This window comes from Eubalaena glacialis, chromosome 3 (assembly GCF_028564815.1).
Source record: "Eubalaena glacialis isolate mEubGla1 chromosome 3, mEubGla1.1.hap2.+ XY, whole genome shotgun sequence".
Lineage (NCBI taxonomy): Eukaryota > Metazoa > Chordata > Mammalia > Artiodactyla > Balaenidae > Eubalaena > Eubalaena glacialis.
In genome coordinates, this window is record NC_083718.1 from 15,790,773 (window position 1) to 15,815,372 (window position 24,600).

General features: G+C 36.8%; 1 protein-coding gene across 13 annotated transcripts in view; it reads right to left on the reverse strand.

The window, feature by feature from the left end:
- Positions 1-24,600, reverse strand: part of ESRRG (estrogen related receptor gamma) — a 627,966-nt gene that overhangs the window by 49,005 nt on the left and 554,361 nt on the right. For 12 of the 13 annotated variants that reach the window (XM_061187293.1, XM_061187292.1, XM_061187298.1 and 9 more), the window contains 2 exons: positions 14,051-14,161; positions 10,267-10,449 (listed from right to left, as the gene is read on the reverse strand). In XM_061187293.1, coding sequence (XP_061043276.1) covers positions 10,267-10,449; positions 14,051-14,161 — 294 coding nt within the window. The remainder of the gene's footprint in view (positions 1-10,266; positions 10,450-14,050; positions 14,162-24,600) is intronic. The other variant, XM_061187291.1, reaches the window with a different exon arrangement.

A 24,600-nucleotide genomic window follows, 5' to 3' on the forward strand; every position in this document is an offset into this window, starting at 1 on the left:
AGCTGCTCCTTCTCCCTCTCTCCCTCCTCAGCCCAGGCTACCATGTGCCCTGCCACAAACATGCTGACTGGCTGAGGGGGCCCAGCACTTCAGGTAATTAATCCTTCCCTAATGTAGGTTAAGCAGGTGTGAAGCCCCCTTCATCCAGAGAGGAGGGAGCTGCTCTTCAGAGACACCTCTGGAGTTACGGTGTTTAATTGGGCTCCGATGACTCTCTAAATCCATACAGGCTGTGCTGCTGACCTGGACGGCCGGTCATCCACTGGCTTAATCTGAATCCAGTGGAAGAAACTGGTCCTTTCCCTTTCTTGATTTTATAATATTAACAATATGTAGTGAGAACTTAATTGCCCATTCTGGCAATGGAAATATAATTTCCTTATTGGAAGCAAAGTTCTGTGGTTAAATGCAGACATGTAAAATTGTGGGATGAACTAAGTTGAATTGACTCTAGAGCTTAGAATTACCAAGAGGTGGTATTTACCCATTATATGTTTCTCTTTAACTAAATTACGATGCATTAGTACTTTTAACTCATATAATAATAGCACTGAACTTCACATTAAGAGATCCAAGTATAAAATAAAAGCCGAATATCCCTTTGACTTGGGGTTTGTGTACTTTGTACGTCATTCCTGATTCTTGGTGGAGGAAAAAAATATATAATGTGGCAAAAATAAAAAATAAAAGTGGTTGATTGCTACTGAGAAAATCATAGTTGTTTTTGTTCTGGGAAAAACCAAGAAATTTTTTTTCTTAAGAGAAATATCAAGGTATTTATAAACAAATGGAGGCATTATATCTGTTTATCATATACCATAAGCTTCTTAGAAAGTTTGGTCAATTAAAGGGATTTTTAGCAGGTTAAATACATTCTCCTAATTGGGTTCTTCTAAGAATCATTTATGAAGGTTGAAAAGTGGCCTGAATTGGGGAGGAAGCAGCTTGACTTTAGGGAAATCATATGCCTGTGGACATGTTTGGTATACTGTTAAAATATTATCTGATTGGTAAGATGCCACTGATGTGGATGGCTTGGGTCACTTTGGACACTGATTTGTTGAAAATGAAAAGAAAGAGAATAATGAAAAAGTATAGTTAAAGGGAGGGCAGTGCCTTGACTATGTGGACCCTGACTTTGGTTAATAAGGAAAATTCACATGGAAGAGCAAAAAGGTAAATGAACAGCAAATTCCTTCTGTAGATTTCCCCTCCCCCTTCTCCTTCCACCCCTTTGATAACCCCTCTCAGCAGAGGCAATTCAACAGTCTACGAGATCCGCAATATCAAAACTACTCCTCAATAGTCCTCACACCTTTCATTCCTCCCCAAGTGTCCACAGTGAATTCAGTTCCACCCCCTTTCCTCTTTGCTTCATCTACATCAGCACCATTTCTTTTTACGCATCAAAACCACACTTTACCGCGATAGTGAGAGGCCCGCGCACCGTGATGAAGTGTGGCCCCCACTTGCCGCAACTAGGGAAAGCCCTAGCACAGAAATGAAGACCCAACACAGCCAAAAATAAATAAATAAGTAAATAAAATTAAAAACAAAACAAAACAAAACAAAAAACCCACACTTTGTATCTTGAACCTGATGGTCACTAATTCACTGAACCTTGGTCTAACAAGGAAGTAGGCTGACTTAGTCATATTAAAGAATACAGCCAAGGCAGACATTCTTGGGAAAAAGGCAAACAGAAGAGCAAAGTTACATGGCTTTTCTGAGGCTTGTGATCCAAAATTATTTCAAATTCTTTTAATGGTGATGAAAAAGCTCCATTCTTTACAACACACACACACACACACACACACACACACACACACACTACTACACAGCACTTACATTTTCAAATTAACTATTCTATTTCGTGTGGGATGACTTGACTATTTCTTTTTTCCAGTGTAATTAGGTTATCCTAGCTTTCATAAACTCATTTAGATATAGGCAATCTTGGATTATGCAGCTATTTTTATCTACAAAATATAATGCATTGTACCAGAAATTCTGAGTTCAGCTGAGTAATACTTACACCCTCTTTCAAAAAGAAAACTCAGCATTTTTTTCATTTTGTTTGAAGAAACCACTTCTCTGTGTGCTTTCAAATTACTCTATATTCCACAGAAAACTGTTCCTCGGATGCTTGAAGTCTCCAGCTGCCACACAATTTATATCTCTTTCCTCTGCTCTTTGTTTTTCAGCCATTTTCCCTGAATGTCAAAGTCAATTTAGTGCATTTCACTTTGCTGAATAAATCAGAGGCGAAATCCTTGCTAAAAGTGAAAATTTGATTTGCTAAAAGGAGCTTAGGGCAACTATTAATCAATATATCCAGAGTGCCAAAGCCAAGGCCACGATAGACATGCATTCATTTGGAGATTGGCTGAGGCGGAGCAAGGGGGACGCAGGGGAAAACGTGTGACCAGCCCGTGGGAGGGGGGTGGGATTAGGGATGGAGAGAGGGTCAAAGAGGAGCAGAGGGAGAAACAAAACACGCCAGCATCACATTTAAACTTCTCCCTCCAATTCTTCTTTTAGAGGTGGAAAAAGATTTTCATGAAGCATTTAAGCATATATGGGTTATGCTAATTAAATCAGCTTCCATATAGAATTCTTTTCACAAGACACAGAAGTCTTTCTCTCTTGAACTCATCAAGTAGCCTTGAGAAGAACCTAAAAGTCAGAAGTAACAGCTCTATGAACAAACAGAATTCCAGAACAGAAAGATATGAGTTGGGCCAGGTCTATGGGATGTCAATATTTTGATAACCCTCAGGTAGATTGCAGGCTTGTTCAGCTTTCTGATATATATACCAAACTGAATGATGAGACTCATCCTGTCACCTTAGCATTCAAAAGAGTTTCATGATTACAATTACTTGCCTGAAAATGATACCATCTTTTAGGACTTGATGAATAGAGAAATCTTCAACCCAGTGAATCTGAACAGAGTTGGGGAGGAAGAGCCTTCAATTTTAGCAACCAATCATTTAAAAATTTTTCCAACCATTCAGCTGAGTAGCTACCCAGTGGTCACCTTGTTTCATTAAAATTTGTGATCAGGGATATAAAGGACGCACTATCAATCAAACACCTTGATTTTTATTGATTTTAAAGGTGTGTCATACATTTCCTCTTTGATTCAATTCTCCTTTCATTTTATAAATGTAGAGACAAAATTTAAAGATAGGGCAAATATGTTCCATTTGCCTAAACTTGTATGAAAGGCAGGTAGGTAATCTGGAACAAATGACAAAAAATGTACGGGGAAGTAGAGGAGGATAGGGGAGAAAGACCTACTGAAGCTACTGGTAAAAAGTCATTTAAGTTAAATATTCTATGGTTCAAGTAACATTACTAACAGTGTGAATCAAACTTCCTCACTCTAGGGGATAATAAGAATTAAACAACCGAATTGTTATGGACATCAAGTAAAAGTTCGTGAAAGTGCTTTGTAAACAATAATAAACACTACCGATGTTAGTTGTTTTTGTATTGAAAGCTTAATCCCCCAAAAAAGAAGATTACCACATATCAATGCACACATGTATGCATAGATATTTATGCAGACACAGATCCATGATTCAGGGTGGAGATCAGGTCACCTGTAGCTTTAATAAGCCCCACAGTACCTAGCATAGTATTAGGTCCATAGCAGACACTCAAATACTTAAACTGTATTCACGACTGCTATGAAATTATGATTCCTCGCTGATCAGAGGTACACAATGGCATGACGATGAATGGATGGCAAATATATTTGGGGGATACCTAGTAATGGACCAGAATACTGGGACAGAGGTTACGTGAGCACAGGTAATTCAGCATGGTGACAGCACTGTGCATCCGGTCACAAACAATGGCACTGAGTGGTGAGGAGAGGTCTTTGTGAGTATCTTTAATAACATTTGGGGGTGTCTCTTGAACCGGGTCTCTGTCTGGGAAACCTCATCTGTCCGGGAAACCTCAAACCTTCTTTGTTGGTGTTTCTCCTTTCTAGCAAGGGTAGCTGCAGAAAATGAACAAGTCTCTAGGGGATCTTTCAGATTATTTTTTTCACAACATAGTTTTCAACTTGTTCCTTTCTCCATATCACAATTGTGGCTTCAGAAACTGATAAACATTCAGTTATTTTAGGTATGGCCGAGGAGGACGAACTTGACTATTTAGAAGCTAACGGTCCTGCTTACCTAGGACAGAATGATGGCAATATCCATACAGGGATCCTCTTGGTTAAATAACCTTTCCCTCCCTTTCTATTATAATGGATGTTTGTTCTGAATATTTTTTGAAATAGCTCTTATGAATACTAACTTTTTGGATCACTTGGCTCTAATTACAACAAAATGACAATCTATGTACAATTTCTTAGGCACTAAAATGAACACTGAATATTTTACGTTTTTAGATCATTCTTTATAATTTGCAAATTAATTATGCATATGTGTATAATTTGCATGTGTGTTTTTTTTCCTCATTTGATTTTCACAATATAACTAATGGCTAGACCAATTACATAACTTACAAAATATTACTCAACTCTATACAGCTCAGGTTTTCTGATTTTACTTTCAGAATTATTCTACCTTTTATAAACCACAACTACTGGTACACAGGTATACAACTACCAGGTACATTAAACATAACTTCTAACTATCTGATAATTGAATATAGTTATAATTTAAATAGTCTTACTAAGTGCCAAGGCATTGGATCTTAAATTTAAAATTTCTCCACTTAACTAAAAGACTCAACGACTTCACAGTTCTGAAATCATTAAGTTACATGCATATAAGAAAAATTAATCCTGAGAAAAGAGCTGTAATCGCTTTAATTCATTCGTAGCAAAGTAGAAATTACAACTACGCGTAAATTCAGTTATACAATGGGGTGGAGGGCGGAGCCTCAGAGCCAATTAATAGTTTTGTGCTGTGCATATTTTTAATAAACTAATCAATAGTACATTTTTCAAGAGCCAATGATATAGAAACGAAACAGCATATTAGGTCCTTTTTATACATAACATAACTCTCTTAGTTAACTATGCCGTTTCCTGCATGTGAAACCATAATCACATGCATATACACATGACAACTTACCTGGTGTTACAAATGGAAACATAATCTTATAGTAATTATTTCCACCACAATTTTTTGTGCTTTTTCACATATCATAATCATGTAATGGTGCCAGCAGTTTAAGATAAGTAATGGGCAGTTAAAAAACAAAACCTTCACAACTTCGCCTAGGGAATGATGCAATCTAAAAAATTGATCTCTACGTAAAATGCATTAGAACAATAAATATATACCTTTAAACAGTATCATTAGCCATAAATATTAGTTCAAAATATTCTTGGGTATTCTCTCACAAAATTTATATCCTAATGTAGAAATAGTTTATCCATGTTCTTTAGAGATTTCTGTCATTTATAGAAAATTCTAAATACTTCTGTTGAGAAAACTAGAAAAAGCCAACTCGCTGAGCAATTTTTAATTCATTTTCCTAAGTGAATGTTTTAGAAAAAATGTTTCAGAGTAAATGGAGAATACTGGTTTCTATACTTTAGACTTCTGTTTCTTACATGAATAACTAACTATACATAAAGACTGTTTTATCACATCTCTTCCTAGTGTGGTTTTCTTTTTTGAGCTTAATAGTTCCTGCCTTCATTTGGTATGAAGAAAAACTATAGGGTTTTTTTTTTTTTTTCCTGTTTTAAAAATGTCACTAAGAGGCTCCAAACTTGAATGGAGTTCTCCTTCTTCAGCAGGTAATTGTTTGATCTGTCATGTCAAAAATAAACAAGCCCACCTGATAATCTGCCGTATGTGATAAAGGAAAAAACAACTTCTAAAATACATTCATTCACTGAATTGTTCAAATACCTTTCTCTTAGAGTCATCCGTCTGGCAAGATCCATAAATATATTTAAGCCACTTATATAGGTCAGCTAATATGGCTGATGCTTTTTTAAGCATCATCTAACGAAGCACATTCTGCATTTTGCTAACAAAGTTACAGTACAAAATAATATTTTAATCAACCACAAAGAACAATAATAGATCTGACTGCTGGGCTGATAATCGTCTTATCACACCCTGTGAAACCTAGCTCTAATATTTGACAGAGCCTCCATTACTTGGCAGCCCATTCTAAAAAAGGCCAACAATGGAGAGAGAATGAAGTGGAGTGTGCAGGACCTCCGTATCTACATAAAAGAGATTAGAGGCGACAGCGGTCCATTTTACAGCTCAATCATATTGTGTTAGCATGCGCTTATCCGAGCGCGGACGAAATTGAAAGAGAAATAAAAAAGAGTCAGGCAGATAGGAACCAGAAAAGCGAGGCATGAGCAATTTCCAAGGATATAAAAGGATGCTAATGGTGGGGCCCTGTCATTCTTAAAAAGGGCTATTAGGGCACCATCATCTGTTCTGGTGCCCTTATGCTCCTTCAACTAAAGTCAAGCATTTTCTAAAGCCCTTGTGATCTTTTTGCTTCTAGAGATAAAGTATGGTCATGTTTCAGAACAACACACTTTCCATTTATGTGATTTATTAAAGTAAGTCAACTAATTCTATTTACTGATTAAAAAAACCCCACTCCCTATGTATTCTTCTTCAATATTTTCTTTTGTTGAATTTGTCACTTTTTTATGTAGCAAAAGCAAGTATACAAAAGTACCTTCCCAGGAGTGCAGAAAGGCTACTGATCTGATCTTATATGCTAAACTTAATTTTTAAAAAGTGTGTGCGTCTATGTGTGTGTGTGTGTGTGTGTGTGTGTGTGATTCCACAAACTGAGAGCAGCATAAAGAGAGCAAAGGCTTGGATTTTAGTATATTTTAAAAGAAGATTTCACTTTAGTTTTAACAGAAGCATTTTTTTTAAAAAAAGCAATTTTGAAGTGAAGATTAAGACAGGTGAAATTTCAGTTCTGATTTGGCTTTAATTCCAGCTCTGACCCCGGTTATGAGGACTAGGTCATGGTATCAAAAACACATTTTTACTTTTATCAAGGCAGAAATGAGACTTTAATCTTTATATTCTCTTTGGCTTTACCCCCTCCCCATCCCACGCTCCACGTTGCTGCCGTGCCCAGGCTCCCTGAACCCGGGTATATAGACCAGCACACTGGTATCACAGCATCTTTTACTTCTACCTCCAAACACTGCATGGCACACTTACTGTTATGAAATTTAAAAGCATTTCAGTGAATTCGTGTTTTGCTAATCCCCCTCTGAAAAGCCAAGATACTCCTTGCAATTATTTAAAGCACCCTCCGGGTATCACGGAAACCAGAGCCGTGAATCATCACTGCAGAGTAACCTCCTCTGGCATTTGCTGGGGAGAGAGAATAACGTCAGCCCCTACCAATTCTAAGCCTCAGCTTAAGACTGAACACATAATCGTATAGCAATTGTTTCCACCACTGGAAATGCTGTTACTCATAGTTATTTAAAGTTACTGTCTTCACAAAGGTCACCAGAGCCCCTTTACTGTGACAAGTTCCTCTGTAAGCTGACATTTCTACTTAGATACACAACTGGACCCACACATTTATCACTGACTTTTCCTTACCAGAGAGCAGTAGAAGGAGTTGGTTGACTTTTCTTGATCGTTATTATGGAATGTCTGTACGATAACAAAATATGGGCTTAACAAATTTCTTAATTCAGGGAGAACTTGGGCAGAATTCTCTGAAATAATGGGCGGTTTGGAGTCAGAGTGACATGGCCTTTTATGCTGTTGCTATTCATAACACTATCATTTTTATTTTGAAATAATTCTTTCAAATGTAGTCAACTGGGGGACTAAACTATCCTGATTCTATTCCAGGAAGCAATGTTGAGTGTGGGCTTTGAAGGCTCTGGATACATTTGTGAACTTGCGCAAGTGTTTTTACCTCTCTCTGCCCCAGATCTCCCTATCTTTGAATTAAGGATAATAATATCTGATTCCTGGGTTAGAACAATGGGTCTCAACCGGGGAAGAGGGGCATGATTTTGCCCCCCAAGAGGACATCTGGCAATGTGTGAAGACATTTTTGTTTGTTACAACTCAAGGATGCTAATAGGTAGAAACCAAGGATGCTGCTAAATACCCTACAAGGAACAGGACAGGCCCCATAACAAAAGATTATCTGGTTCCAAACATCAATTGCGTCAAGACTGAGAAAACCTGGGTTAGAATAATGTTATTTTAAATCTGTGAGTATGTATGTCTGTGTACGTGTGTGTGTGGATAAATGTAAATGATATAATATGTATTGATTATTTTTAAAAGTTATCTGTGGACACTTCAACAAATCTTAGTTTTGTTTCTTTCTAAAACCCTTCATAACACTTTCCTTCCAAAAAAGTTTTCATACACTGTTTAGGCAAATTCTGGCTGTTTCCACCGCTACAACTTCCAATGTCTTACCATCTTTTAGCATATTCTATTTCTATTTTTTTTGCTTTTTCTAAAAACCTTATAGATACGATTACAATCCAAATGCAAATCAGCTATCCACATGATCAAATTCTCATCTTTCTTTTAGATGTAGTGACCCTTGTGGAGGTATCTTCTAAAGAATACACTCCAGCTCACCTATTTAACTAGTTTTGACTTAATTTGGGGTGCTTTATTAGCAAACAGTGTAAGACAAAGTAGCTGGTATAATACAGAGTGATGTTTAAATTAGTTTACAATTTGCTTGGCCTCATCTAGAACTGCAGTGAACAAAGCCATTCAGAAATGTCAGCTGTGTTCCCAAGCACTGTAACAAATTGTCGCCTGAACGCTGCACACCTAATGACTTCAAATTAGCTTCACTGCGATATCGCCTGACAGTTCGTTACGACTGTTAGCAACATAGCTGGCGTATCATGACCAATAAATTGGTTTCAGTGTGGGCTGGGAAAGGGACTTCCATCAATTTGATTAAAGAAATTACTGTAGCATTCAAAGCATAAAGACAAACTAGTTTAAGGAGACAGAAATAAGTTCACTGTACCAAAGAAACATGGCTCATTGTCCAAAAATTTGTTTGTAAACTATTTGAAGATCAAAGCTCAAACAAACAATAATTCAAGTAGACTACTAAAATTCTTAAACCTTGTGATCAGGTATATGTTCACTGACCTAAGGACAGGTCTGGAGAGAAAAATAATTGGATACTTTAAAATACTACTTTTGGGACTTCCCTGGGGGCACAGTGGATAAGACTCTGCACTCCCAATGCAGGGGGCCCGGGTTCGATCCCTGGTCAGGGAACTAGATCCCACATGCATGCTGGAACTAAGAGTTCACATGCCACAACTAAGGAGCCTGCCTGCCACAACTAAGACCCAGTGCAATCAAATAAATAAATAAAGAAATATTTAAAAAAAAATACTGAAATACTACTTTTAAGTCACCATATGAGAATATTTACAATGTCAATTTAACATTTATTTTCATAATTTATGTATAAATTCATGGTAAATATCTAATTGTAAACCAAAGCAATATGCAAATATGAAAAACAATTCAGTATAAACCGCCACTACAAACAACAAAATAAGTGATTTTTGAAAGGAAAAAAGGTATCTAGACTACTCCTGACAAAAACGTTTTTTTATTACGATATTATAGCTTTATTTAGAGTTTAGGAAGCTTAGATAGAGTAAGTTCAGGAAGTTGTCCCATTGGCAGGCCAGGCAGGACTTACACCCAGGCTGTCTGCCTTAAAGTCCCCAATTCATAAACATTTATTTAAAGTGAAAAGAAAAAACAGAAGTATTTCCTTAGGAGAAAACTTGGACTTTTTAAAAGAATAAATATTTTAACAAGTTATATTCTCTTTATCTTACGTTGGCAATAGTACCTTCATATGCGAAAAAATAATTAACAAGCATTCAAGATGGTACAGTTATAAAAATGGCATATGATTCTATTAGGACCAAGAAAGCACTAAATTAAGTATGACAAAAACAAATGTAAAGGTTTAAAAAAATCCTAATGAACGGGAATTCCCCGGTGGTCCAGTGGTTGAGACTCTGCGCTTTCACTGCCGATGGTTCGGGTTCAATCCCTGGTTGGGGAACTAAGTTCTCACAAGCCGTGCAGTGTGGCCAAGAACAATCAATTAATTTAAAAAATACAAATAAAAAAGTAAATTAAAATAAATAAATAAAATTTAAAAATCCTAATGAGAAAATTGTGAATTTGCCTAAATCAACATATAAAGCTTAGGGAATTAATTGCAAACTTTTCTTTTTCATTTCAGAAAAGGTACCTGGAATATGCTTCGCCCATCCAATGATAACCACCAATTCTCGATCGGCCAAGTCGCACAGTGTAGTGAGGGCTTTGATGTCACTGTCGGGAACAGTAGGGTCAGGCATGGCATAGATCTTCTCCGGTTCAGCCACCAATAAATGTGAGACAATCTTGTTATCTGCAGAATCAGACCAGAGCACTACAAGATCACTAGTAGCATCATCCCTCTTTCGCACGTTCTAAACTAGGTGGTGTTGTGAGCAAAAACAAAAAACAAAAAAATCCCTCAAACACCTATAATCAACCCCAAATATTCCATTTACGGTTCAACATATATATACTAAACAGTGTTCTGGAAAACCCATAGCAGTTGTAATAGTTCTTTGTTTCTTCTTGGCTTTACCTGCCTTTGCTGGAATGAAGCATCTGTCCTGCAATGAAATTTTTTATAGCAAACAGATAAGAGAAGTTAGATGCTTTCTGGGTCTGCTCTTTGATTCTTAGGTGGGATCTGGGGAAGCAGATTAAATAGCATACAACAGCTTTAAAATAAATATCCATATAAACCATTGAAATATAGAACATAATGTAGGAGGCAAAGAACTCCTACTGCCCATAGACATAATGGGCATGAAAGTCATTAACTGTCCTAATTCCTTTAAAGAGGAGCAAAGGTCAGAGCCCTTCTGCCGGGGTGAATTACTGACTGTATAACTCTGTCTCTGTGGGATGCATTCAGTACGAACGTCTTGCCTTTCTCCCCCTCCCCACACACCCAGCCCATCTTCCAAATATAGCCAATGTCAGTTTCCAGAAAAATACTCCAACTTAAATGTGACCCTATTTCCTCTTTGGAGCGTCTAATACTTTAATCCTCTATTTTCATCTGTTGTCTTTAGTTCATTCTCTGGTTCAGATTTATCTGTCTGAAATTTGTGATATATGTTTTTAAAATCCTTCATAAAATAAACACTAGAGACAAATGGAAAGCATCACATCGAATGTGTTTTATCGCTCAGGGCCACGTGAGAGTTTATGGAAGGGGTTATAAAGCCTTGCTAACGGAATGATTTTTCTTGTTGGCCCCATTTTCAATTTCTACATGTAGCTTTAGATTTGATACTTTCTTCTAAGTGAGGAAATACAAATAGGTAAGAATAAACTCAGATATTTCAATGTCTGTGTCCAATTACTCTAGAAAACTAGGGTATTAAATGGGATCTTTGTGAGCCAAGTCAGAGGTTCCTCTACGTTTACTAGACCATTTGCCTTTCCCTATACATTTTTAACTTTTTTAACTCAAAATGAAAAGACTTCATATACCTTAGAATTGAAAACATAGTTCTTTTTTTGTCTGCTGTAACAACATAACAAGGATACTTATCCAAGCTATATTTAGTAATTTTTCTGATAGAGTTTAAAATTTTTACTACTATGACTGCCACATGAATTCTGTTCACTTCAAATTATCAACAGATAACCATTCAATGGCAGTAATATTCAATTATTATCAAATTAAAAATACAGATTTGGGAGGAAGTATTCCCAAATATCATATTTTCTAGAAAAGAAATTAAAATCAAATAGAGATTCTTTTTTTTTTTAATTTGTAGGATCTGAAGAGAATGACATTTGTTTCTCTTATATGCTATCGAAACAACACCCTGTTTTTCAGCTACGCTTGGAAAAGTTTCCACTTTCATTGCTCTGACAATGCAGCAAAACCTGTCAGCAACTAGTAGATCCTCAGGATTAGAAGAAAATGCAGTAATAAAGGGTACAAAAATGTAACGGAAGGAAATCGTGATTCGAGTTCTTTTAGTACAGGGAAAATGCAACCTGTTTTACCCAAGCCACTGGATACTTGACTGGAGGGGGTCAGAGAAATTTGGTGGAAGCTTAGAAATTCCTATCATTCAGAAAATGGAATAGCCGGCAGCACTGTTTCTAGGTGAATCTTATTTAATGTTTCCCTAATTAGAATCAATAGAACCCAATTTTCATTCTTGGGCTTTTGTAGTACACAATCAGTCAGGCTCCAGAAATCTCCCCCAGACACTTTCTGAGCAAAGCCCGTGCCTGGTCTCTGACAGGATCTGAAAATTAAGTTTTATAAATGTTTGTTACCAAAATACACTAATTGGATAGACTAAGGAAAATTAACAAAGAGGCCTTAAGATAATGAGTAATGATTTATTAGGAGTCCTCTTTTATCTCAGACAAATGGAGCTCATTGAAATTGCTGTAATCTTCTTAAAGGTACTTGACAAGCCTCTTCCCCATTTCTCAGGTTTACGCCGAAAACCATAGATGTTTCTTTATCCATCCTGTGGACTTACGAATGGGCTGGTGCTCATTTTTCTCTCGGTAGAGGATATCATCAATGGTGTCAGTCGACTTCGTATAAAATGAATGAGAAATGGCCAGTCTGGATATTAGTGAATCCAGGAAAACGAAACCTCTAATGAAATTAAGCATTAGTGTTTATTGCATTTTATTGTATTATCAGAAAGTTTTTTTATTCTAATGTGCAAAATCTGCTTAATGCAGTCCTAGATTGTATTTGCAGAATGCCAAACAGCTTATGCAGGCTGAGGAGAAGATGCCAGATTGGACAATTGAAGGTATAATCAACATAATGTTTTTTGGAAAGGCAAAAGGAAACCATGCCATATGTTCACTTAAGCTTTAATTTTATGTAAAACTGGTTGTTTTTCCTTTGACATAGCTAAAATGTCCTTTCATTTACAGTTCAGGGTCTGTTTTATGTATTTAACAGATGCCCATATGCTCACACGGATGATGCATAGCAGCGACCCCTCCTGGAGAATCTGAATGAGAAGAGGACACTTTTTCTCTTCCCTCGAAAGCAGATCAAAAATTACCCGTGTCTTTTCTAGAACTGCTACAGCTTCAACTTCCTCTGGTGAGGGCTGGTTGTGTCTTCTGAGACAGAGACAGCTAAATGTGAGAATTGTTTCCACCAAAGCACTTTCAGTGCCTCGTATAAACTCTATGCATAAACATCCTAAAATGTTAGCTCTTTTGCACTACAGCCATGAACTGATTTTTCAGAAACTGGAACACAGTTAACTGCCTCAATCTATATTCTAGCTCTTTTTAGCTAATGACAAAGAGAATGGGGTTTGCATTTTAGCTACATACCTACCATCGTTTCAAATTGCAGCCGGGCATTATCAAACCATGGGCTTTTTAAAAAACACTTCATAATGCCCATAAGGGCATCTGAAATGGAACCACCAACCTATGCTTGTTATCAGTAGGGCCCATCCTTGTTTTAATCTATTGCTAGCTAGTGTGTTAACCTTCTATAGCTCTAAATTAATGAGGCTCCTAATGTATTTTCATTGGGAGGTTGAACAAACTCATTTAGCTAGTGAAAACTACAAAAATCACTTTCTTGTGAAATCTGAAACTAACAGCTCCAATGAACTAATGATCATGGTACGATCCATTTTATGTACCTCTGAAAATAAAGATAACCCGTAAATGTAAAATTCGCACTATATAAGCTATGCCTTGGTATGCTTATGCTTCCACAAAATGACTAGGTGAAGAAAGGTAGAGGGGGAGAAAACCATAGGAAAAAAAGATAATTAGCTGAGTTGTTGTTGCTCTTCGAAGGCAATCCTTGGGAATAAAGCCACATCTCCCCACCCCCGCCAACAAAGAGAAGTCTCGTTGGAGTCAGTAGGAATGGGCATGCCAAAACTGATGTACCTAGAGCCAGCTGGGAGGATGTCATGTGCTGGAAAGCCAGACATGTCTGCTGTACTTACATGGCTTTTTGGCTGGCTGAACCAACTGAGGGTTCAGGTATGGGCTGTTCTCCGCATCTATTCTGCGCTTGTACTTCTGCCGACCTCCACGTACTCTGTCAAGACGCACTCCTGTGGGGAAAGACAGGCACTTCCTTACTGTTGAGGTAACTATCTTTGAGATCAATCAAATACATAGAGAGTATCATCCAAGGGTGCTAGGTAAACAGAGAGTAGATTGCAGAAGGGGCCAGGGGAAGTAGCGGGATGTAAAAAAGCGATGGCTAAACCAAGACTGCCACAGGTTGGAAACCAAACCTGGCAGAGATGACCAAGCTGAAAGACATTTAGGCAAGGCCATCAGGGTCACCTACATACCAAAGGAAAGGCACCTCTCCTTGAGAATTAATACAAAGAAACTGGAATTTGGTGCTAACACAGTTTCTCAAATTAAAGACATGGGCAATGTGTATCCTCTTCATCAGTCACCCCTGAAAGCTCAGTGCATGGGCTTGAGTAGATCAGTAGACCCAGAGCTGTTCAATCCACCCCGGTCTATCAGAGGACTCCACGTGGACCTGCGGAACTGAATTGAGTTGAAAACCCCTACATGTTGTAGAGAGCTGGAAGCCCACTACACAAGATGAGACGCAAGGATTGTTCCATGTTCTAAGTGAACGTGTCTCAGGGGGAGCATGTTCCTTACACTCTGGCACACGTCTGTCTTTTCCTTCAAATGAGAGAACACTGAGAGCAGGTCTGGACTGAGTGCAGGTTAGAAGGAGGCGATTCCCGAAAGAATTCAGGAGGCTAGGATGGAGAAGGAGGGATTTGTTAGGAGGGCAGAGATGAAGCGTGAAGCTAGAAAGTAGGCAAAAGTAGACTGGCATTTAGTAATACTTTTTCCCCATGAGTGATGGACTGGGTCAAGATTCAGGGAGGTATTGACGGCAGTGGATCTATAACATTAAGGAAAGGGGCAAAAGGGAAAGAAAGGGATTAAAAAGAAAGAAATGTTTCATTTACATGGGGCAGTGGGGAGGGGTGCTTGTTAATAACGTGGTTTCCGGTCTGTAATTGTAAAGTTTAGGATAGAAACATATAAATCTTTATCAGATAAAGAGAAGATTACTTGGGAGTAAGAGAGAGGTGAGAGATTCGCTTTGTGGTCTTAGATTGACCTTAATTGATAAGGCAGTATTAACATTATCCATTAATAAATTCACAACCAAGTAATTCATCGTACGTATTTTGGTATTTCTCTAACTGTTCAGAAGGTAGATTTGGTTTAACAGTATCCTCAGTATTGTTATTTTACTGAAGGCCCTCTCAGAGCCTTTAACATGCAAGTAACTCTCAAATAAAACTCTCAGAGGGAGATACAGCCTCTGCAATGTTTTGCAAACCAATTTAACCAAGGATCCTGTTTTGGGAACATTTGTTAATATCATGTGGAACAGGTGAGTTGTGGTGTAACTAAATTATATGAAACAGTTTGGGAAAGGCTGATATATTTCTATGTGAATCCTGAAGGTGAATATATATACTCATATGCTAAAGATGACTATCAATCCATGAGCTAAAGAAAAACATAACTTTTCATATTATCTTAATACTACTACTTTAAGAGTTGATTTCCTTTTAGTGATACACACAAACATACACTTGGTTCTAGATAAACCCTGAAATGTCAAACTGAAACATCAGAGCAGAGTTTAAGTGATATCAGGAGACAACTTCAAGAGCAAGTAAGTAGGTTTAGACAAACAAATATCAAAAAACAAAGAGCTTAGGTACAGTCTCTAAGTATTCCATGAAAATAGAGTGCTTGTGAGTCATGAAGAAACATTTCTTGACTGCTGCTTTTAGAGCAATATTGCACCTAGAGTTCCATTCCTTTGTTTATCTAATTTCTAATGTTCTATTTTTATTGTGTCTATATTTAATTTACTAAAGTTTAACACCTTCCCCCTTTTCCCCCCTTGAGTCATGTTTTGTCTTTTTTCATTTCTTTCTTTCTCCAAGATATTTTTCCAGTTTATATAATTGGTCACATTTTGTCTGTTCATCTGAGATCCATTCAAATTTGTTTCATTATAAGAATTTTAAATTTTCCATTATAAGAGTTTAGAAAATTAAAAGCATATATAACTAAAAGTGGTATCATAACACGTTTGGCATCCAGCTCCAAAGCAATGTGAACATTAATGTGATATGATTAGAGGTGTGAAGAGAAGGCAGGATGAAACAAACAGAGAGAGAGAAAGACAATGACAGACGAAGGCTAAAAAAAGGAGGAAACATTTAAAAATAACTCTGAAATTGTTAGAACCAAGAAAGCCTGACATACACACACTACTATATATAAAACAGATAATCAACAAGGACCTACTGTACAGCACAGGAAACTCTACTCAGTACTCTGTAATGATCTATATGAGAAAAGAATCTAAAAAAGAGTGGATATATGTATATGCATAACTGACTTACTTTGCTGTACCACAGAACTAACTCAACATTGTAAATCAACTATACTCCAATAAAAATTTTAAAAATTAAAAAAAAAAAGAACCAAGAAAGCTCACAGAATGCATCTCAATTAGGTTTGTAGACTCCAAAATTTGCTTTTGGTGTCTGTCAGGGCATGAGTTCATCATGAGCAATATAGCCTCTCATGCCCAAATACTGAACAATACACTATGTATTTTCCAACACAGGAGTCAGAGCTGGTGAGTTTCTGACAATGGATTTCGTCCATCCTGAAGGCCTATGGAAGAGGATCGTGGCTGAAAGATTGGATCCAAGGTCTTGGCTGGAAACAATTCTGACACAGTTATATCATACTAAAGCTACCACTCAGCTTAGCCAACTGGTCCAAGTTTATGGGAGAAGTGCAACACTGAAAACTAGTTATTAAACATCATGAAGAAAAAAATACATATACTTGATTGACAGAATTTTTATTATGCATTATGGGATATTTTTTGTATTTGTAGGAATAGATCCTTTAAGTACTGTGAAATAATTTTATTACTGTGCATTTCCTTTCAACTCTGAACAATGAATTACTGAAATATTCATATTATTTTTACGTGCTCCTCCAAAATCTAAAGGAGTGTTCTCACTCTTATGTTCATTCTCGCTTTCTCTTTCTCCTTTTCCCTCTTCTTCTCGCTTTCTTCCCTCCCCCTCACCTCCTTTCAGTGTGTGGGTAGATAAACTACTATCTATCCATCCATCCATCCATACCATCTACATATCTATCCAGTTTCTAAATATTCAAGTACTTTTTTCCAAAGGCCATGATTTAACGCTTTCTTTACTTCCTAAAATAACGATCAGTTGGACAAAGCATTCTTTTATGACTTATAACTTTATGTATATGGTATTCAGTAGATGACTGTAGAGGGAAAAATTAGATATTAATACTACATAAGTAATACAATTATGTAGCGAAAGTTGATGGGCAGTCAATATATAGAAAAATTGTTCCTGCCAAGTTTAGATAACAATTAATGGTAAAAATTTCTAGAGTTGATATATTTTAAAAGATCATAATAACTTTTATGTGAAATTTTTATTCCCATTTTAGGGGGTTAAAAGTAGGTAAATATCAACAATTTCAAGCAAAAAATATTTATACTGCTTTTAACCTCTTTTCAAAATCTGGAAAATCTTCTTTTTATGCATCTTCTAGTGACATGATGATGATGATAATGATTTAGTTTAGCTGACTTCATACTCAGTGAAATGTTTGAACTCAAATCCTAGTAACACACCTGCAACTACTTCTACATCATACTAAAATTATTCATCAATTTATTCAGTTCTGTTGGAGAAAAAACATAGTCAGTAAACATAGTCAGTTTTTTTTCCCCCAAAGACAATCATATAACACGGAAATACACAAGTGACATAGGTCTCAAAGTTAAATCAGCCCAAACTATGTGTCCAAACATGTGGACCCAGCTTCTTTATTTGTGCATCTTTGAAAATAAACAGATTTATTCATCTGAGTCATAATAATATATGCACTGAAACTTTAATAATGTTATTTTAAAGGGTCTGATAAAACAATACTATACAGATATCATTAAGAAGTCTATTGTCACATATATACGCTACTATGTATAAAATAGATAACTAATGAGAACCTACTCTATAGCACAGGGAACTCTACTTGGTGCTCTGTGGTGACCTAAATGGGAAGGAAATCCAAAAAAGAGGGGATATATGTATATGTATGGCTGATTCACTTTGCTGTACAGCAGAAACTGACACAGCAGTGTAGAGCAACTATACGCCAATAAATAAATAAAAAAATAAAAGAAGTCTATTTTCAGTATATTTCTAGTTTTAAAGTTTTTCCAGAAAATGTTTCCAACTGTCATAATATAATAATTTATTCCTAAATATTATATGAAGAACATGGAAAAAAATAAAGCATAGTTTGCAAATCAGAATGGTTTCTTTCTGGCTCTTTCATTAACCAGCTCTGTGAATTTTGTTGAGTTCCTTAACCTGTTTGCTTTTCCAAATATAAGATGGATCTTAAGACAATAACTTCCCTGGTGTTTTGCTGTAATGATCCAATTATATTAATATAAGGTACTAATATATTTGGATATTATACTAATATACTAATATATTTGGATATTATACAAATGCATTATTAAATATCTTATAAACCTTAAAATCCCAAGGAAATTGCCATTATATCATTATTTTGTTGAAATATTGCTATATTATTTATTGAAATATATTTTGCATCGTGATCATTTATTGAAAATCTACCCCCATGGAGTGTGACAGTCTACCCTGCCTCAATTCTGTAGGTAAACAGATTTGAGATATGATTGAATGGTAAGATAATACAAAGGATAAAACCGAAATAATGACATTATCTGATGTCTAAGTGATTACAGAAATATTTGGTATCCCATTCTATTTGCTGCTCATCCCTGTCACTAATAATATCATTTAGAGTTTATTTTAGAACAGATACAGAAACTAACCCAAAGTCTATGAAAAAGAAAAATGCTATCTCTGAGTTTAGCTAGAAACACACAATACAAAGTTAAGTAGAGAATTGATAATTATCCAATTAACCTAATACATTTCATTTAAAAGTCTCTATTTTCAGCAGAAACAAACAAAAAACAACAACAGTATTTACGATCAGGACCTGGAAAATCCAGATTTGCCATAAGCAAACATCAATCTAATCCAAATATTTCCACTTACAATGGCAAAGCCTGTCTCTCGACATCTTTTCAATCTTAAATACAAACAATTTCTGTTTGGACTCCACTTGTAAACCATTTTTGAAAAAGTTTAAAAAGAAGATTTCTCCCAGTAAATAAGATACCCACAATGTTCAATGTTTGACAGGATTTGAAGTTAATTAAGGCAACTGGATTTTCTATTCATGTGGAGACTGCCATTACCCCTTTCATTTTTTAAATAAAAAATTTTAATAGTTGACATTACCTACCAAACAGAACGCTTCACATTGCTTTTTCTGTCAAATACTGCATGTGCCTACATTGCCACAAGGGAATCACAAATCTCATAAGTTGTCAGAATTTACAAAATTGAGGAAGCAGGAATAGGGCAAGAAGGAAAAAAACAAAACAAAAAAAACCGCTATGAGGCACATAAATGCCAAAAGAAGTAAAACAGTTCAGCACAAGGCCTTCTTAGGTCAGCTAATTTTAAGTCTACATTTTATGCCCAAATGCAAATTTTTACAATATTATATAGTCCAAAGACAAAAGTATTTTTCACATTTTTAATAGCACAAAGTCATTTCATAGGATAATAAAAGATCTCCCCTTCAGAGAATTACACAAGGCTATCCTAGCCTACTTTGCTCAATTAAAGACAAGGCTTTTTATAATATTGTTCTTAAACAAAGGTTTGCTAAAAATGTTAATTACATAGACCCCTGGAATACTTAAGAAAGATGCAAATAGTCATATTAAAGTAATGATAAGTTTTTAAAAGATAGTGAAATAATATTTTAAGAGATTAGTGACTTTAATGACTACTAAATAAATGGCTGGATTATTTAAATGTTATCCAACACGACTTGTAATTGAGGATGAGGAGCAGCCTGGGAAAGTAAAACTTATGACGCAAGAAGGTGAAGAAGGTGGGAACTTTCTCCTCCACGATGTCTCTGGTACTGCGGCTCCCTTTGCTGCGGAAGGGAATCCGGCTCTTTCCGTTCAGGAAAAAAAGTACCTAGAAGCGCCCTTGAATTTGCCTGAGATTTCTGTGAGGGAACCATCATAAACAGAGGGTGGAGAAAATCCCTTTGAGGGGCTGTAGGAAAGGAGGCAAAGGCAGATCGGCAGTATCAAGACACAGCGGCGAGAATTTTAGTGGCAGCCTGTGATGGGGTTCTTCCTCGTAACAGCATCCTTACAGAGAGTACCAGTTTTACCTAGAGTATTTGTGCATATTTATAGGTACCCCAGTAAAGGGATGAGTGAAAATTATTTGTACATTGACACAAATACTCCAGGGAGAATCTAACCATATTAAATTCTGGAGGATCATGAGAGACAATAAAACACACCAAGCCCTAGTTATCTTCTCTTACTATTATTGCCCTTTCTCAAAATAGACAGTGATACTGCTCAACATGGCTTCATGATTTCGTTCCTTTCTTCCTATCTCAGCAAACTTTTGACTCCTGATATCTGCATCTCCTTAACAAGCAATGTCTTCATTGATAATGGAATGGCTTAATCTCTGTATGAAGTGTCTTGGAATCAACCAAAACACCCATTGGTTATTGAGAGCTTCTTCTATTCCAGTCAATGGGTTAATTGTTTTACGTACATGAACACATTTAACACTTACAGCAATCCTATGAAGCAGGTGCTATTATCATCCCATTTTACAAATGAGAAAACTGGAACTGGGAAGAGGCTGAGCCAGGAGTGGCAGCTGGAGACCACGGCTGCAGAGCCCACGTTCTCAAGCACTATGTTTATACTGCTTCTCTGTCATCAAATTCTATTTTTGGAAAAGAGCATGTGGTATAGACTCCAAAAGCAGAAGCACGGGCAGATAAAACCCAATTACTGTGGTAAACAATACTCGCACCCTGATAGGGGGTGCATGCAAAGAGCAAGGCAGAATGATGAACTAGCACGAGGAGAGAGGAATACTTTCACTCCGCTGAAGGGCTAGGCATTTTGCATCTATGACTCTATAAAGCGTCTCCACTTAGAAGAAGTTTATAGCTATGAGACTGTGGGCAAACCAAAAATGATAAAAAAGATTCAGTCAGTCTGCTTTTCTCTTGAGGCAGGGACCCAGAGATATTCATTTCCTCGCTCCCTGTTCCTCTTTAAAATGTCACTGAAATAAGACAAGGACTGTTTTGCCAGGGCCATGGAGGCAAAGTAACATTCTGGCTGAGTTTTACAGTTTAGAAGGAGACCCCAGTGGCGGCTTTTCAGTTAGACACCTTGACGAATGGTTACATTTACTTCCGCTGAAATAGCATGACAACAATTGAGGAACTTTGGAAATAGCTTGGTTGCATGTGGAAGCACTATAAGATCTGCTGAAATAAAAGGGAAAAATCACACAGGGAGAGAAAATGCATATCCATTAGGCGGGCTTTTTTTTTTTTTTTTTTTTTTAAACTGAGTCCTCAGTCACTAAAAGAGATAAAAGCCAGGACTCACATTAAAGCTTCCTTGCTCTACAGATGAATTAACAATTAGCAAAGGGAAGTCTTTCATTTTGGTCTCTTGGTAGCTATCTGGACTATTAAACATGTGAGGCTTGCATAGGAAATTACAAAGGCTTCCCTCTGTTTCAGATTCAAGCTGCATCCAAAATATATTTGTAGGTTTCTGTGCACAGGACATAGCCACAAAGAAGTCCCTGCTTTTTTTTCAAGGTGTGATTCACTGCTCTTGGCTGGTTCTGAGGCGTATGTGCTAAATTTATAATCTGGCTGAGAGCCGAAATCAAAATCATAGAAATCTGAAAAAGACATAGTTTACAAATATTTTGCAGGGAAAATATTATTCCACCAGGGGTCCAGTTGCTTCATCTGAAGCATGGAGCCCTAATCTATGACACATACAAGTACAAATTAGGTCATCTGCAACAGGTGACAAGTTTTAATTGAATGTCTTCTGTCTGCAATTCTGACAAAAGGTGAATAGAAATAAATGGGTCTTGGCAAGACGGCTCTGAGCCTTACAATACCCAATATCTCATTATTTTTAAACAGCTATCTATAAACTGATGCTGACAAGCCTTGAACCTTTTATTTCTGCTCAAGATGAGGTGGCTGTGAAGGGGAAAAAAAAAAAGGAAAGAAAAAGGGGCATCCAGAACATTACATTAAACATGCAATACCTACCATTATCACTTCCCCAATGTAATTAAAGGAAATCTCCTATTCAAAAGGCACTATTTCTTACTTTGCTTGATGTCAGAGAGAAAGAGAAAGAGAGCGAGCGAGCGAGCGAGCTTGCTTGGCCTGTATTTGCTAAACATAGAGACTGCCTTTAAAGAAAAAAAAGAAAATCTTCCCTTTCTTTCTTTTTTGCCTGTTAAAAATTTCATAAACTATTGAAAGAGATACTGCGGTGACTTAAACCTATCTGAACTCTATTTTGTCTGGTTACTATTTAATACTGGTGACTCTTCCCTTTATCCTTTTCGAAATTGCCTTCTCATGTGAATAAAGTTGTGAATTAGCGGGTAAAGACATGAAATGTGGTTGCACATCCCCATCAGGAAAAGTGATTCTACTAATTCACAATTAAATGTGACACTGGCAGCAATAAGTTTAACACAATAATAACAGTAATAACGGTGCACAGCACCCCATGGGGATGCTCTGTAAACAGAAGCACAAATATTATTTATGCAAAATTCAATGCCCTGTAAAAATGAATTAAAAATGAAATCAACCAGGCTGGTTTATAAGTTGCGGGTTGAAAGTCATAGTCACTGTGTTTCATCCAATGGAGAAGAATACAGTGGAGTCTAGTGAACAAAAAAAACACACGTGGATTTCAAAGAGAATATAAGTTGTGGGAGGAAAAAAAAAAAAAGGAAATAGGTGACAGAGAAAGATGGTGGTGAGTCTGGAGGTCATTTGGTTTTAGCATGTGTGATTCTAGATCACGTGGGCAACCAAAGTAGAGTTCAGCTCAAAAGAGAAGCTTATGGTCACTTTAGTAGGGGAAAACGTTAAGCCCTGGCCAATTTGTTAGGAACTCAGCACAGTTAATAAAAATGCATTACCAGACTCAAGCAGAAATTCCAAGAGCCAATTCTAAGATACCAAAGTGACACATGGTGTTTAATGAATATTTTTCTGGTGATTATGATTTTGCAAAGTTGAGACTGGAAATAAAGTAAATCTAGCAGAAAGAACATATGTCTGGGTCATGTGAAAAAAAGAATTGTACCAAAAACACAAAATACATAGGAAAAAAATATCAGTTCAATAGAGATCAAATGTTAACATAACATTAATGTATACACGCCCAAATCTCATATCAGTGAGAAATTTTCTTGCGACACTGTGACGTTTATTTCTTATTTCTTGTGACACCGGCAGCAATAAGCTTAATACAATAATAATAGTAATAACAATGCACAGCACTCCATGGGGATTCTCTGTGTAAACAGAAGCACAAAGAATATTTATGCAAAATTCAATGCCCTGTAAAAATGAATTAAATATGAAATTAAGCTGGTATTCAAGTAGCTGGAATGAGAGTCATAGTCACTGCATTACATTCAATGGAGAGGAACACAGTGGAGTCCAGTGGCCTCCCTGTAAGGTTTTAGTGGAGTAAACAAGAAATGCCATGGCCTGAATGTTTGTGTTCTCCCAAAATTCATATGTTGAAACTGAATCCCCAATGGGATAGTATTTGGAGGTGAGGCCTTGGGGGTGATTAGGTTATGAAGGTGCAGCCCTCATGATGGGCTTAGTGCCCTTATAAAGGGGTTCCCAGAGCGCTCCCAGGCCCTTCCCACCACGTGAGGACAACAAGAAGGCTATCTATCAACCAGGAAACCCTCACTGAACACTGAATCTGCCAGTGCCTTGATCTTGGACTTCTCAGCCTCTAGAACGGTGAGAAATAAATTTCTCTTCTTTATAAGCCACCCAGTCTATGGTATTCTGTTATAGCAGCCCAAACGGAATATAACAAGAAGAAATGAAGGAACATTAAAAAAAAAAAAAAAGACTCAGCCATAAAAAAGAATGAAATAATGCCATGTGCAGCAACATGGATGGACCTAGAGATTATCATACTAAGTGAAGTAAGTCAGAAAGAGAAAGACAAATACCATATGATATCACTCACATGTGGAATCTAAAAGACGACACAAATGAACATATCTACGAAACAAAAACAGACTCACAGACATAGAGAACAGACTTGTGGCTGTCAAGGGGGAGGGGGGGGAGGAGGGCAGGAGGGAGGCATTGGGAGTTTGGGATGAGCAGATGAAAACTACTGTATGCAGGATGGATAAACAACAAGGTCCTACTGTAGAGCACAGGGAAC